General features: G+C 36.7%; 4 protein-coding genes across 4 annotated transcripts in view; 3 read left to right on the top strand and 1 right to left on the bottom strand.

The window, feature by feature from the left end:
• The first annotated feature begins 195 nt into the window (after positions 1 to 195).
• The window catches only part of LOC106134390 (cyclin G), a 49501-nt gene continuing 34027 nt past the window's right edge, over positions 196 to 15669 (top strand). The window contains exon 1 of the mRNA XM_013334427.2: positions 196 to 679. The gene's annotated coding sequence lies outside the window, so the exon portion shown is untranslated. The remainder of the gene's footprint in view (positions 680 to 15669) is intronic.
• Positions 7434 to 9481, top strand: LOC132903550 (uncharacterized). The gene is made up of 2 exons (XM_060952128.1): positions 7434 to 8113; positions 9005 to 9481. The coding sequence occupies exons 1-2, from the start codon at positions 7613 to 7615 to the stop codon at positions 9479 to 9481; spliced, it is 978 nt and encodes a 325-aa protein (XP_060808111.1). The 5' UTR covers positions 7434 to 7612.
• Positions 9389 to 11043, top strand: LOC106134503 (uncharacterized). Its single transcript, XM_013334570.2, has 2 exons — positions 9389 to 10002; positions 10595 to 11043. Exons 1-2 carry the CDS (start codon positions 9894 to 9896, stop codon positions 10969 to 10971), a joined length of 486 nt encoding a protein of 161 aa, XP_013190024.1. The 5' UTR covers positions 9389 to 9893; the 3' UTR covers positions 10972 to 11043.
• LOC132903549 (uncharacterized) lies at positions 13605 to 14895 on the bottom strand. The gene is made up of 2 exons (XM_060952126.1): positions 14545 to 14895; positions 13605 to 13628 (listed from the first exon to the last, which is right to left on the bottom strand). The coding sequence occupies exons 1-2, from the start codon at positions 14893 to 14895 to the stop codon at positions 13605 to 13607; spliced, it is 375 nt and encodes a 124-aa protein (XP_060808109.1).

The raw sequence follows: 15669 nt of genomic DNA, 5'->3' as shown, positions 1-15669 counted from the left end.
ATAAAATTTAATGTTAATAGAAATTTAAGTTTGTCAAATCAAAATCAGTTGTGGTTTTTTTTAATAATATACCATTTTGTTGAACAATTTAATATCTGAAGTGATATTTACTTGGTAGAAGTAACAGCAATGCTACACTAGCAACACTGTACCACCTACTACCCAATACTACCATTTGTTTACAACGCCAAAAAAACAACAGTCAGTAAATGTCAAATCTACAATTCAAATAGTTTAGTTCATCGATTTTAGTTGCAATTTTTTGGATTTCTTGTCTTGCATTTAGTTATTTTCTATAAATAAAGTAGATACCTAGATAATTTCAATTAAGATTAATGTGGATTAACATCGCGGTTCATAGAAAGTAAATAAGAAGTTTCTATCCTTTGTTCAGTTCAAGGCGTTGTTCGCCGTCCCTCGATATTTAGATTAAAATTTATCTCAACCGCTTTTAAATCCAGGGCTTTTGAAACGTTGATTATTAGAGTGATAATAACATAGTGTATATAAAAATCATCAAGTTATGCTAGAAATGTGTGAATTTGAACGTTATATTGTGTCTGACGCAATAGCAATTTGGCAACAGCGCACGGAGTCGGACTGAATTCAAAGTTACTGATGTATCAGTAAAAGAAATCAAATACCCTACAATTTCGTCACATTTTCCACATCTTATGAGGTATGTAAATTTAATTTTTGTAACGTTAGGAAATGGTGTTATTATGTAATTTTAAATAAAAAGTGTAATTGCCGTTTCGATTTTCCCGCGCGTGACGTAATTTTGGAGATTTTACGCAGCCATCTTTTTTTTTGCCAATCAGTCTTCTGTCAAGCGCTCTAGAATTTGTTCGTACTAGTGAAATAAAAATTAACAGCTCATAAGGAGGTTTTTACGGTAAAAACCGCCACGGAAGCATCCGGGTAAGTGAGAAACTGCAATTGCGCTTATTTAAGTCTCTTGCACTTACTTTTCAAAGAGAAATCGTCTTTGTATGATATTCTAACCTAGCATTTTATGATGTAGTTTTAGGTCAGCCAGTGTCATCTTACAGCCAAAAATTACAATTTTCTTGAATATATTTGCATGTTTTACTGTCGTGAATCGTTAACGATCGTCAAATCTTTGTTTAACCAACTTTGAATGATGTAGAAAGTAGGTCTGATGTTAGTCATTTCTAAGCCTTTGTCGCAAGGTACTTTTGTGCATGTAATAAAAATATTTGACGAAGAGGTAGCCCATTCAAACAAGAGAGCATCTTCAAAGCAGTGATCTTTCACTCTATGAGTTAATTGTAGTTCTGCTAGAAACTTCTTCAGCTTCAAATGAGTCAGAACCGTGAACCATACAAGTCTCAACTTGTTACTGAAGTTGCGTAACCGTTCATATTTTACTGTTACTAAGAGAGACGAAAAAAAAATATTTGGAAAATAAATTACCCAAAATGGCAAAGGCAGCCACTTGTCATTTCAGAAACTCTTGAACCTTCACTTTAGTTATTTGCTACCATGGTGTAGCACAGAAAAAAACTGCTAGCCGCTAAGCACATTGTAAAAGTCAGTCAAAGAAAAAGCTAAAATATTTGGGTTTTTTTTTAGGCGATAACTTGCAATTTGTCAATAATTTTTCATCCAATTCCAACATTAAGCCATCTATTTAAAATGAGACTTAGTGGGATAGCGGAAAACAATTATGTAGGTCGCTGGATTTTTGGTAGAGTGAATATTGTGAAAGGAAGAAGCGGGAAGCGGGAATGTAAACGCACAACACGTACCTTAATTTCTTGTATTTTGGCTTCTTGGGCCCTGGCCAGGGTTCTTCTTGTTTCTAAGATGCGCAATTTTATTATTTTTACTATATGAGCGGAGCGGTCAATTTGCGGCCATATTTTTTCTTCAATCACTAGTTTTCAAATTTGAATTGAAATGTTCTATGGCTCCATTCGTAAGCCGTCGAGTGTTGTCGAGCTCCGAAGAAACCACATATGCTGTCACTATCGTATTGTGCGGAATGAAAAGGGATAGGAACAGTAAAATAAAGCGGCGCGTTCATCCTCCGGCGCCTTGAGAAACATCGCTTTCTCAAAAGAAAAATAAAAGGAAATCACTCATAGAGTAGCGTAAATAGTAGTGGATTTTAATATTAACTAAAGCGAAAAAATAATATAATAACATTCATAAAATAAGAAATTATTAAGAAAATGCGGTATTGTTATTGCGACGGCAATGGACTTAATTTAACGATTGGTCTTTTAAGAAAACCATTTTGAGTTTTAACTAAAGCTACTCTCACAGTACCGTCTGCACCTGGATAAGTCTTTTCAATGATTCCCAATGGCCATCGTAATGGGGGAACATTATCTTCATGTATCAACACTACAGTACCAATTTTGACGTTCGTTACATCTTTCAACCATTTCTGACGAACCTGTAAATTATTCAAGTACTCTAAATGCCATCTTTTCCAATAAGAGCGAATCATTTGATCGAGAAGCGATTTACGTGTAACTAGCGGCGTAGAAGAAACAGGTGTAAGTGGCAAGTACTGTAGTGGAGAAGCCATAATAAAGTGCGCGGGAGTTAAAGACTCAAGATGCGGTTCTTCCTGTAATACGCAGAGTGGTCGTGAATTCATTATTGTTTCAATCTGTGTTAATACTGTTAAAAGCTCTTCATATGTAAGTAGTTGATTGCCAATAATGCGGTACAAATGAGTCTTCAGACTTTTTATATTTGACTCCCAAATTCCTCCAAAATGCGGAGCGCGGGGAGGAGACATATGCCATTCTATGCGGCGATTTACAAGCTCGCTTGAGAGTAAATCATTATAATCTGAAGAAAGTAAAAAATTATAAAGCTCATTCAAATGAGACTTAGCGCCAACGAAATTAGTTCCATTATCGGAATATAGATGAGAAACTGGACCCCTACGGGATATAAATCTCTTAAACGCAGAAAGAAATGTAATAGAAGATAAATCTGAGGCAAGTTCAATATGAACTGCTTTCGTCACTAAACAAATAAATAGGCAAATATATGCCTTTTGACTTCGCTGACCACGACGTCTACAAATAGTGATGTTAATAGGCCCAGCGTAATCCACGCCAGTATGAACGAATGCTTTTGTCTCTTGAACACGAAATGCGGGTAAATTCGCCATCTTAGGAGTTGGATGCGAAGGAGAATTTTTAAAACAAAAATTACAATTATGTACTCGTTGCCGTATAACAGATCGAGATGATATTATCCAATATTTTTGGCGAATCAAAGAGCTAAGAAGAGCGGCACCAGTATGACAATGTACGCGGTGAAAATAGTCTATAATCAAGTAAGTAACATTATCATGTTTAGGAAGTAAAATAGGATGTTTCGCTTCGAATGGTAAGTTTGAATTAGCTAATCGACCTCCTATTCTGATTAATTTATCTTCCGATATAAATAAGTCTAATTTATTAAGCGGGGCAGAAGAAATATTACCCTTTTTCAAATCATTTATGACATTTGTAAAATGAGCGATTTGGACTGATCGAAGCAAATAGTTTTCAGCGGTAATTATATGAGAGGTCTCTAACCTTTTAGAGCGGGGCAATAATCTTACAAAGCGTAAAATATATACAATTATTCTTAACAGTTTATTCCATGAAGAAACTTTGCACGATAGAGAACAAAGAGGAGACAGTTCTACACCACGAGAAGCGGTTGCTACAAGCGTTTTACTGTTAAATTCTGGCAAGTCTTCACATTTTTCAGGCTGAAAAGATTCTATCGGCCACTGAGGTACAGGCGTAATTAACCATTCAGGACCGTTCCACCATAATTTGTGCGTAAGTAATTGTTCAGGTAATAAACCTCTCGACAGACAGTCTGCGGGATTCTGAACTCCGGCGACGTGGTAGAAGTTTTTAGACTCTAGATTCTCGTGACATTTAGCTACACGATTGCTGACAAAAATATTCCACCGATGTGGAGATGAATGAATCCACGAAAGAGCTATTTTTGAGTCTGAAAAAGCATAAACATTATCTATAGGCGTGCGCGCTGAATAAGTATCGTAGACCAATTTGGTTAGTTTAGACATTATGACGGCAGCACAGAGCTCCAAGCGGGCAAGTGAAACTACTTTGACTGGCGCAACCTTTGACTTTGCACAAACCAAGCGGACACATATGTTACCAGTAGGATCGGTAACATGTAAGAAAACAACACAGCCATACGCTTTCATACTAGCGTCAGCGAAAGCAACTATATTAACCCTAGAATCCTGAGCTACAGCCAGATGGCGCGGAATTTTTAAATTAGCAAGAAGATTAGGTCCAGTGTGTAAAATATCATTGAGAGATACACCATTATGACATTGAGCACTCGCGTCCAAAACAACCCTGACTTTAGTAGTCTGTTTGTCCAATCTGACAACTGGGTGTTGAGGAATTATATAACCTCCATCAGACTCGTCCGATGGTAACACTGGATCTAAGTATTTGTTATTTATGTAATCCATGATAGCGGCGTTATAGCTCACACGTAAATCTGTGTCGCTAAGTCTGCGTTCCAGTGCCAACAAACGGCGATGAGCAATAGTGTACGAGTTCCCTAAGCTACTGGGATCCTTAGCAAATGGTAACACGGTGCAATAGCGACCAGACGAGTCGCGAGAGACTGTAGAAGCGTAAATTTGTTCACATTCTTCATCAGTACGACTAAGAAATTTATTCACAGGAACTTCCTCTAATTCCCAGAATTTAGAAAGAGAGGCATCTATACCTTTTTCAAAAGAAGTAAGAAATGAAGCGGAAGATGAAGATGGAATTGCGGTTATATCGCCAATGACTGACGAAGCGGTATTAGCAGCGGCGTCACCCATGAAAACAAATCCGAAAACAGTTTCAATAGCGGGCGGAGCTGGCGGTGCAATGACTTTTCCACTAAGAAGTAAGAATGGGAATAACTTTGCTCCTAGGACAATTTCGATTTCTCCAGGAATATGCCAGAATGGATCTGCAAGCGGTATGTTTACCAGATGCCTAACAATAGATGTGTCAATATAATCTATAGGAAGACGATCGGTAATACAATCTATGACTAATGCGGTTAAGTTAAAAGTATGTTTATTATTTTTTGCAGAAATCGTAAAATTAGCATACCCTATAACAGGCCGGGAAGTCAAACCAACACCCTTTAAAGTCGAATTTGACAGCGGAATAATTTTCAAATTAAGTTTTTTGCAACAGTTTAGAGTAATTAAATTATTCTGTGAAGCATTATCAATAAGACATCGAACAGTTTCTTTTATATTCTTTTCATTATTATACGCGTAAATACTGGCGGTAGAAAGAAGCACTTCAGTACGGTTATGACAAGTTAACGTGGTACAGGGAAGAACATTCGTTAGGTCAGGTGAGCGAGCGCAAAGCGATACGTGCTCGCGATCTTTGCTAATAACGGGCATTGATGCCGCGGAGGTGGAGGCGCAATTCTCTGTACCAGTTGTAGCCGAAACAGCGCTGTCTTGTATGGTTGTTCTAGTGAACGAATCTCGAAATGACGCAGAAGGTGAGTTTTTATTTGAGGATGAATCTAAATGCAACAAAGAATGATGACTTTTTCCACATTGTCTACATTTATACTTCGAATTACATTTTGACACGGAATGTGTCAAGCTAAGGCAGTTTACACACCCTACTTTCGATTTAATAAATTCAAGGCGATTTTTCGGTGACAAAGATTTAAATGCGGGGCAAGTATAAAGCTGAAAGTGTTCAGACGTATTACACATTGAACATACAGAGCGGTTGTCGATATTATTATTATTGCGGGTTACGAACGAATGGACTGTATGGCGGGAGCGGTTTGAATTATTAATAGTAGCATTGTTATTTTGATTAATGCGGTTAAATGAATTATTATTATTAGTAGTGCGATCTAATATTTTTACTTGACTTTTAATGAATTCAACTAAATCTGAATAACTCGGAATTATTTTATCTCTAGCAGTCATTTCAAACGCCTGAGCGGTACTTGAATCTAATTTGCGGAATGCTAAATTAAATAAAATAAAATCATAAGTATCTTCAATTTTTAATTGATTTAGTGCAGCGGCGGCAGCGTCAAATGTATCTATGAAATTATTTAATGCGACAGAGTTATTTGAAGCGGCTTTAATATTAAGCAACGTGGAAACATAATACGAACCTAGGGCTCTCTTATCCTGATATTTCTTTGTTAAACTGTCCCAAATGGACTTATAGTTTTCGCCAGAAGGAATCACGCCTGCTATAATTTTTAATGCATTTCCGGTGAGCCTTCCAACTAAATATTGAATTCTATGAGAATCTGTTAAATCTGGATTACAATGTATATTAGCTTTAAAAGATTCATAGAAAACGGGCCAATTTTCAATTTTTCCGTCAAAGCTAGGAATATTAAGCGGAGCTAGTTTGAAGGGAGCCTTATTCGTTGTTTGCGGAACTGCACTCGAAGAAACGGATTTACCTTTTAGATTTACACGGAACCTTACAACACGAGCATAAATATCTTCAAATGATGAAAGTGACTTATAATTTGGTTGGAATTTGGGATCTAATTCCATGTGTAATAGGTTAATTTCATCCAAAGTTTGCATGAAATCATTACGCAATATGTCTACAGTTTGACTATCGGACATAAAAGTCTCAATCGAGCGCAATTCGGTAGTAGATGGCGACAAATGTTTGCCTACCTCGTATAATTTAGTAAGACGTTCAAATTGAACCTTATTTTTCTCTTGTAACAACTTGAGTTTAGATTCCATGGTAAAAGATGGCGGATAGAGGTATTTTACGAAATAAAACACTTAATACCAAAATCTTATTCAAAATAAGCGGTGAGCGGTGTGAGAGTACTGTGAGCGGACGTTTTTATTTAATTGTGTAGGTAGATTCTACACAGAAGCCGGCCGAATGTCGGCGCAATGCGGTTATGATTTTCTACAGAAAATCGCGGTTTTAAACAAATCTCGTCAATAACAATATGCATGAAGCGGGTTTGAAGCGGGTTTTATCCGGCTCGAAGGACCACAAAATGGGATAGCGGAAAACAATTATGTAGGTCGCTGGATTTTTGGTAGAGTGAATATTGTGAAAGGAAGAAGCGGGAAGCGGGAATGTAAACGCACAACACGTACCTTAATTTCTTGTATTTTGGCTTCTTGGGCCCTGGCCAGGGTTCTTCTTGTTTCTAAGATGCGCAATTTTATTATTTTTACTATATGAGCGGAGCGGTCAATTTGCGGCCATATTTTTTCTTCAATCACTAGTTTTCAAATTTGAATTGAAATGTTCTATGGCTCCATTCGTAAGCCGTCGAGTGTTGTCGAGCTCCGAAGAAACCACATATGCTGTCACTATCGTATTGTGCGGAATGAAAAGGGATAGGAACAGTAAAATAAAGCGGCGCGTTCACTTAAGGTACAGTTACACATGCTCATTACTAGCATGCTAAAAAACGTGCTATTAAGTATGCTTAATATGAGTATGCTTATGAACTGTTTACATTTGCTAGCAATAAGCATGCTAGTTTTAAGTATGCTACTAAATAAGCATGCTCAAAGCAAACACTCCAACACAAATGCGATTTTAGCATGCTCTTTGTTAGTTCAAACAAAACCATGGACGATGAAACAACCATCCGTACGGAGCTTAATAAAGTTATTCTTTTGCTATCGTTGCAATGCATCCGAAGACTTCTCTCAGGTAGAAAGAGAAAAAACCAATGTAAAAGGAATAGGAAGATTTGGGTCCGTGATTGGCTAAGTAGAAGGGAACAACTTGGAGCAAGTACTCGATTGCTAGTAGAAATGCGAGAAGAAGATATTGATGGTTACAAAAATCATTTGCGCATGTTACCGCATCAGTTTGACGAGTTACTATCTAAAGTTGAAAGCGCTATAAAGAAACAAGATACACACATGCGAAATGCTATTCCACCAAAAGTGAAACTGGAAGTGACATTGAGGTATCTAGCAACTGGAGATTCGTTATACACATTAGAAGCACTTCACAGAGTTGCAAGGTCTACTATATCTCTATTTATACCTGAAGTGTGTGATGCAATATACAATGTTCTGAAGGATTATATGCGGGTAAGTAAAGTAAACCAGTGATTATTAGTTTAAATCAAGTATTTATTGTTTAAAATCTAGATTAAAAACTTACTAAACTAAATTTAACTTTAACACATTTTCCATGCTTTGTTCAACAAATCTTCTTCAGAGACAGTAGAATCTGATTGGGATAACGCGTAAGGAAGTGTGTAAGTGACTGTATTTGTGTTTGTACTGGGAGGTATGAAAGTCATTGTCTGTGTGTTTGTAGTAGGAGGAGTGTAAGTGACTGTATTTGTGTTTGTACTGGGAGGTATGAAAGTCATTGTCTGTGTGTTTGTAGTAGGAGGAGTGTAAGTGACTGTATTTGTGTTTGTACTGGGAGGTATGAAAGTCATTGTCTGTGTGTTTGTAGTAGGAGGTGTGTAAGTGACTGTATTTGTGTTTGTACTGGGAGGTATGAAAGTCATTGTTTGTGTAAAGGGAGACAAATTTGGGTACTGGCGTCGACGTCTTGCTGCAGTCAGAATTGTTTGGATCTCATGTTGTACATCTAATGCGTCGTACAATGGTAGAGTTCGCAATTGAGCTGCAACATTTTGAGCAAAATAATGGAATTCGTCGTAATTAGGCGGTGCATTTATAGCAGAACTAATATTTTGTAAACGATCGAGAGCATATGTAATGGGTTCTTCTTGTAAGCTTCTTTTTCTACGTCGTGTTGATGAGTTATTAGATGAACGCGATTGTGATCGATCTTCTGTAGTTGGACTAGGAGAGGGTGATAACACATTCATCGATTGCGGCGTCAACGAGTTTGAATATGAAACAGCGTCACTTGGTTGTGAATCTTGCGATGGCTCGTCTCTGTCTTGTATCTGTAAAAAAAATATATTAAGTTTATAAAATACTTATTTGTTTTTTTTACAGATTCCCGGTTCTGAAGATTGGAAACGCATTGAACATGGATTTAGAACTAAATGGAACTTTCCAGGTTGTGTCGGAGCGTTGGATGGCAAACATATAAATATATTCGCCCCTGATGATACTTCTGACTACTATAACTACAAGGGCGCTCATAGCATCATACTTCTGGCATTAGTTGATGATGACTATTGTTTTTCATACGTAAATGTTGGGACTAATGGTAGAGCTTCTGATGGAGGTGTTTATCAAAAATCTAATTTAGCACAAGCTTTGGAAAATAATTCTCTCAATTTTCCGGACCAATCAGTTATTGTGGCAGACGCTGCTTTTCCTCTAAAGTCATACCTTATGAAGCCCTATCGAACAACTCCAACGCGTAAAGAAAAAATATTTGTGACTGTGTCTAGTAAAAGGGACCACTTTGACGATTCTAGTTTCCGAGTTATATGCATTTTTACAAAATTTGCCGAAAATATGTAAAATGGATTTTTGTTACTAATCGGTTATTAATACCTTAAATATCATTTTGTGTAAAATAATACCTGTATAATTACAATATTTCAATATCCTAATAGGTCACGAAGTTTAGTACCAAGGGTACCACTTTAAGGTAATATTTTACAGGCGAAATATTTTGATTTATTTCGATCGCTGTTATGCAGGGAAGTGAAATAATAAGTTGAGGGTAGGATAAGGGGGGCGGGGGGCGAAGATTGGGCGGTAAGCGTGGCGCGGCGCGCGCGTCGCTCACTCAGTTAGCTGGCCGGCGCGTACTCGTACGCACATGTTAGTTGAGCATTGCCACGCGCCGTAAAACATCGTGATTTTTATCTATGCGAGCTGCGAATATACATTGTGTTTAAGTACCAAGTTTATAACGTCACATTTCATCATGGAAGACGATACTCAAATTTTGTTTACTGAATATGATGGCGATCAGCAGCAAACACTACAAACAACAGCTTCACATTCAGCACAGACATCGACGACGAAACCAAAAGGTAAGTTAAATCATTTCATTTCATAAAAATAGGTGATTATACCAAGGCAGGTATACCAAGAGACAGTAATAATAATACTCCATCTGTTTAGGTAGGTATTTAACATACTTTAAACAAAAAATTATCACAATCAATACATAGTAGGTATAAATTGGAGTCGCCCTCCACGTCTGTCTGTCTCTCTGTGTCATTATAGTAAAATATTAGCGTCGCAATGGTTTATGCGCGGTGAACTTAAATGCGCAGAGTAAAATACTTATTAGTTTTTTACGTTGCTGACAAACTGAACGGTAATAAGTTTATCTATTTATTATTTAATAGCCCGATATTTCGATGATATAATCGTTTATAGGTACTGTTTTAGGCATATTAAACACGTTGTTAAGTAGGTAGGGTATATAGATTTATTTTTGGTGCGCCTATTCAAAACCTACTCGAGCGGCTCGCGCGCTTTGAAGGTCACGTGGTGGCACTAGCGGCGTCGTTGTCAAAGCTTTTATGATTTGGCGCGGGAGTGCCAGTGTAGGAAAACTCCTTCCAGCGTGCTTAGCAATCCTATTTTAAGTAAAAAATAGTTTTTTTTTTGTTACAGCACAACATAAAGGCACTCAAACACGGGAAACTGAAATAAGGTTTTCCAGTACGTGCTCAAAAAATGAGATTGTTTATTCCACTCGGGACTTACCCCAAATAAATAACTATCCCGGTCAGTGCATTTCAGATCCTCGAAACGAAGATGTAGCCAGAATAATTTTATATGAGTTGGAGCGTTTGCCTGAAAAACACCGCATTAGTGCTTTTGCCATAATTTTCAATGATATAAAAAAAATTCACGATGAAGTGTCTTCTCAGCCTGTTGTTACTGATAGCAATACTCGTGTAAACGCTGAAGAGGCAAGGAAACGTGACTTACAACAAAGAGTTTTAAGAAACATGGCGAGAGTGTTTGGCGATGAGGAGTTAAAGTAACTTTTGTGTAGGTATGTCACGTCTCACGCTCAAGTAATAGTTACTTAATAAATTTTGTAGTCTCATATCAATAGTGTTTCACCAATTTTTTTTTTTGTTATAGATGGAGCTTCTCATGGAAAATTGGAGTGTGATTACGGTCAATGCACAGACATAGATTTAAGAAATTTTGAACAGGAGTATTTAAAATTCATAAAAAAAAATTCTGATGAAGAAAATCATGAGCCTCCTATCGATGATAGATGCGAAATAACTGGCGTTGAATTAGTTGTACCAGAAGACCCATCTCGTAATTTTTTTTCTGATACTGACGATTTTCTCAACCAATTGGAAAACCATGAAGAACAACGGATATTTATCGACGGTTGCGGCTGTGCTATGTCATGCCAAGAAAAATTTCCCCGTGAAGCTGTGCTACAGTCCAGATTAGAATCACAGGAAATGAATACCAAATGCGACCTAGGCCATAATCATTTAAATTTGTTTACTATGGGTGCTCTTAATGCTCTAACTCGTCAAGGGTCCAATACTCTTAAAACAAACAAAAACAAAACAAAGGTAAGGAAAGCAGCTCATACAACTTTTTTTTTTCAAGGCATAGCTGTTTGTAAGAACTTTTTTCAGTTTGTTTATGCATTAGGGGAAAAAAGATACAAAAATATTAAGAGCAAAGTACTTAAAGGAAATTTAGCAACAGTGTCCTCTCCTCATAATTTCACGTTGATAAGAACCAATAATGCCCAGCAAACAATTGATGCTGTATTATTCATAAAATCTTTCTCAGAACAAAATTCATTAGTCTTGCCAGGCCGCGTTCCAAGTTTTCATAATCCTGACTTACATATTTTACCCAGTTCAATGAATAAACGATACGTGTATGATAAGTACCAAGAAGCGAGCAAATTGTCCGAAAGAGATGCTGTGAGTTTAAGAACTTGGTACAGATTATGGCAAACCTATGCTCCAAATATTGTCATTCAAAAGCCTCGAACGGACCTGTGTACAAAATGCCAAGAAAATATTACAGCTTTAGGTAAAATGCAAGGCTTAGATGAAAATGAAAAGCGCGGATTGATTGAAAAATCGTCCCAACATTTAGATTTAGTTCAAACTGAACGTGCCTATTACAAACAATTGATTGACACGTCAGCAGATGTATTCGGAAACCGGAAACTAGGGCAAAACCAGCCATGCTCATCGCCAGGAAAAATGCATTACTCGTTTGATTTTGCGCAACAGGTACATTTGCCTCATAGCTCACAGCAAGTCAAAATAAAAATAACTTCATGATGCAGTACGCATTATGGCGTACACTAACGGGGAAACATAAATCATTTCAACTTTCTTTTTTGCCCGTTGGACATACCAAATTCGCGCCGGATTTATACTTCGGACTATTTAAAAAAAAGTTCCGTCTTTCCAATTCAAACACAGCCAGAGATGTGTTGGAGTGCGCCGTTTCAGCTTGCCATAATTCAGACACAGTTACGGCAGTTCTTGTCGGTAATGAAACTGGTGATATAATGAATGTGCATTCATACAATTGGGCCGATTTCTTTAAAAAGAAATCTCCGCAAAGCGTGACACAGCTGCTCTCTTACAACCATTTCAAAGCGTCTATTGATGATCCTGGAGTCCTGCATTGCACCAAAAAGTTTGATGATCAAGATGTTAAAAACGTCGCAGTTTTTAATTCCACTTGTGATTTCACACAAAATGCTAGTCCGACTGTAATACCTCCTACAAGGCTATCGTTTGAGCGACAACAGTATTTGTTCCAAAAAATTCGTGTCTATGTTTCCCCTGAGGCTCAAAATGTCTTGTGTCCAGAACCTATAAAAATCGTTGCAATAAGTGCTATAGAAGATCCGTTACTTGACGTCGAAATGCCGCTCATAGATACTGAATCAGCCACCCCGTCGACGTCGGCGCTCACAGTAGTGGAAAGCCAAAAACGAAAAACACCCAAATGCGGCTACTGTGGTGAAATGGGCCACAGAAATCAAAAAAGGAGTAATGTATATTTTTGTAAAAAAAGAGAACTTGATGAGCGCCTTGAATCCAGTTAACTGTATTTACCAAGTAAAAAAATGTGATTTATTTTGATTATTGTAAGTACTTTAATTTGACAAGTTGTTGTGTGTGATTTTTTTATTTTTGTAAACAAGTAAAGTTTAGTGACAAAGTGGAACCTGACTTAGTATATTAATTATTTTTTCCTTAGAAATGTATAAAATGTAGAAGAAACTTACTTTAATGTTGAAAAATATTTACTTTACTATTTAACATAGTGACAACACGTTATATTTTATTATAAAAACATGTTAAATAGTAGTTATTTTACTTGTGACACTAAACTTTACTAAGCCCCCCAAGTGGTACCCTAATTATTCTTCCATAGTAAAATGATCGTCAAACCACTAAACTTAAAACACGATAATTTCTCTAAATATTGCATTAAGTATCGTTAATTATGTTTGGATCTCTGTGCTAAAGTATATTTTGGCTAATTTTGTGATATAACTTAAAAAATATATATTATTTAGTTGATTTTTGTTTATGAGACTGATTAGAACTGATTTATAGAAATGTTAGTATTTTCGATTAAAAACATAGAAAATACTGGTCTTTTTTTATTTTTTCCCTTCTATTATTGCCTAAAATATATTACCATAATTAATAATTCATTGTTTAAAAGGTATTTTCTTAAGATTATGAGTAATTAAGATACTTGATTTTTTTCTTACTCCTGCAAGTTCTTCCTTGACTACCTTCCAAATCATTATAGTTATTGAGACCATTGATGCCTGAATTTAATCTTTGATAATACTAGATTAGCTTGATACCAATCATTCCATAACTTCCTAGTAGAAGTGTATTTTTCACGAGCATAAACTTTAAAATCAATTTTCTCGACTCGTACATTTTGCCTACTGCATGTTTAAAAATGTATAAAAAAATAATTATTGCACCTAGGAAAACGATTCTTTTTTTACTGAATAGCTAATTTTACCTAGTTTTAGGAGATATTAATAACTCCATACCGGTAAAGTGGTCCCTTTTCCCAGACACAGTCACATTTAACTACCGTTTATCGAGAGCCAGACGAATCGTTGAAAATGCGTTTGGTATTTTAGTGACACGATTTCGAGTTTTTATGGATGCCATAGATATGGCCCCCAAAAATGTCGATAGAATTACATTAGCTGCCTGCTCTTTACACAATTGGCTTCGGAAAACATCTGATATGTACATCACGCAAAGATGCGTCGACTTTGAAGATACACAACAACGTGTTGTGGTACCAGGATCATGGAGGGCACAACTACGGACTGCTTTGGAAGGCTTACCACCTACACGCTACGCTAACCACGCTTCTCGACAGGCAGGAGCGATAAGAGACACCTATGCGCAGCTCTTTGAAACTACAGAGGCGGTACCGTGGCAAGGTCATATGATTTAAATTAATAACTACATAGAAAATGCTGTACTACTTATTCTATGATATTAAATAATTGTGTGTTACTAACAGTTACGTGCATTTTTATTTAAGTATTGTAAACCAAAACTCACCAATTCCATAGAAATAGGGTCCCTGTAATCGCCAGTGTCTCCAAGGAAAGAATGCATTTCGTGAAACCAGGACATAGATGGGTTGTACACAGTAGCGGCACCAGAACCGGATCGCTTGGAATTCTCAATTTTTTTTAATTCGCTGTGGTAAACGGACCTCAAGTTCTTGATTTTTGATTTTATAATTTTCACAGTCAAAGTAGGATCGTCCATGTTGGTTAATAAATCTTGATATGCATTATTTCTTGCAATATTGTTTTTGTACTGTGGTATATGCGGATTCCATAGGCACTCGTTGTTCCGATATAAAATTACAAATTTCAACGTTTTTTCATCGCCCCAGCGAGACATTTTGGCGAGAAATTGTGCACGCGCATCTACTGTGAACGACTGATCGCTACTAGCATGCTCAATAAGCAAACCTGTTTACACGCGCTAAAAGCACGCCCCCTTCCACCCGCGCCGCAGGTAGCATGCCCAAAAATCGCACGGCCGTCGATTTTTGAGCATACTCGTAATTAGCATGCTAATTATTAGCAATGTTTCGACACACATACCACTAAGTAGCAATTGCTCAATAGTGGCATGCTTTCGTGCTAGTAATGAGCATGTGTAACTGTAGCTTTAGGTTTGACTTTATTTTTTTTTTGTTTCTGACTACCTTGAGCATAGAAAATGTACATTCAAACATTTGTATAGTCACACCAGACAGACAGAGAGAGACAGAGCGACTGTCTTGAAAAGAGTGAAAAATGTTTAATGAAAAATGGTCTTTGTAAATAATTTTTAAGACACATTTTCTTTGTTGCTGCTTCTCTTCCTCCAGGTGTTTCATTAGCTTTTCTTGCCTTAGGTTTTTAAGCACTGTTACCTACCTGGCACTATTTTAATCTCTATTTTATTGTTAAGCCATACACCTAATGTGGCTTTCCAAATTTTTGAAACTGTTGGCTCTCCAATAAGGGATGAAGACGTGATTATATTTTACTATGTTAAAGATTTCTAGCTTGAAACTTTTAGTATGTCTTTATTTGAAATGTTTTTTTTTATGTAACCTTATCATTAACCGTTAAAATTCAAAAACTTCATGATAAGAGAAGTTTTATTGTGAAACATTAACCGAAA

This window comes from Amyelois transitella, chromosome 28, assembly GCF_032362555.1.
Source record: "Amyelois transitella isolate CPQ chromosome 28, ilAmyTran1.1, whole genome shotgun sequence".
Taxonomy (NCBI): domain Eukaryota; kingdom Metazoa; phylum Arthropoda; class Insecta; order Lepidoptera; family Pyralidae; genus Amyelois; species Amyelois transitella.
This window is presented reverse-complemented; position numbering and strand designations above follow the sequence as displayed.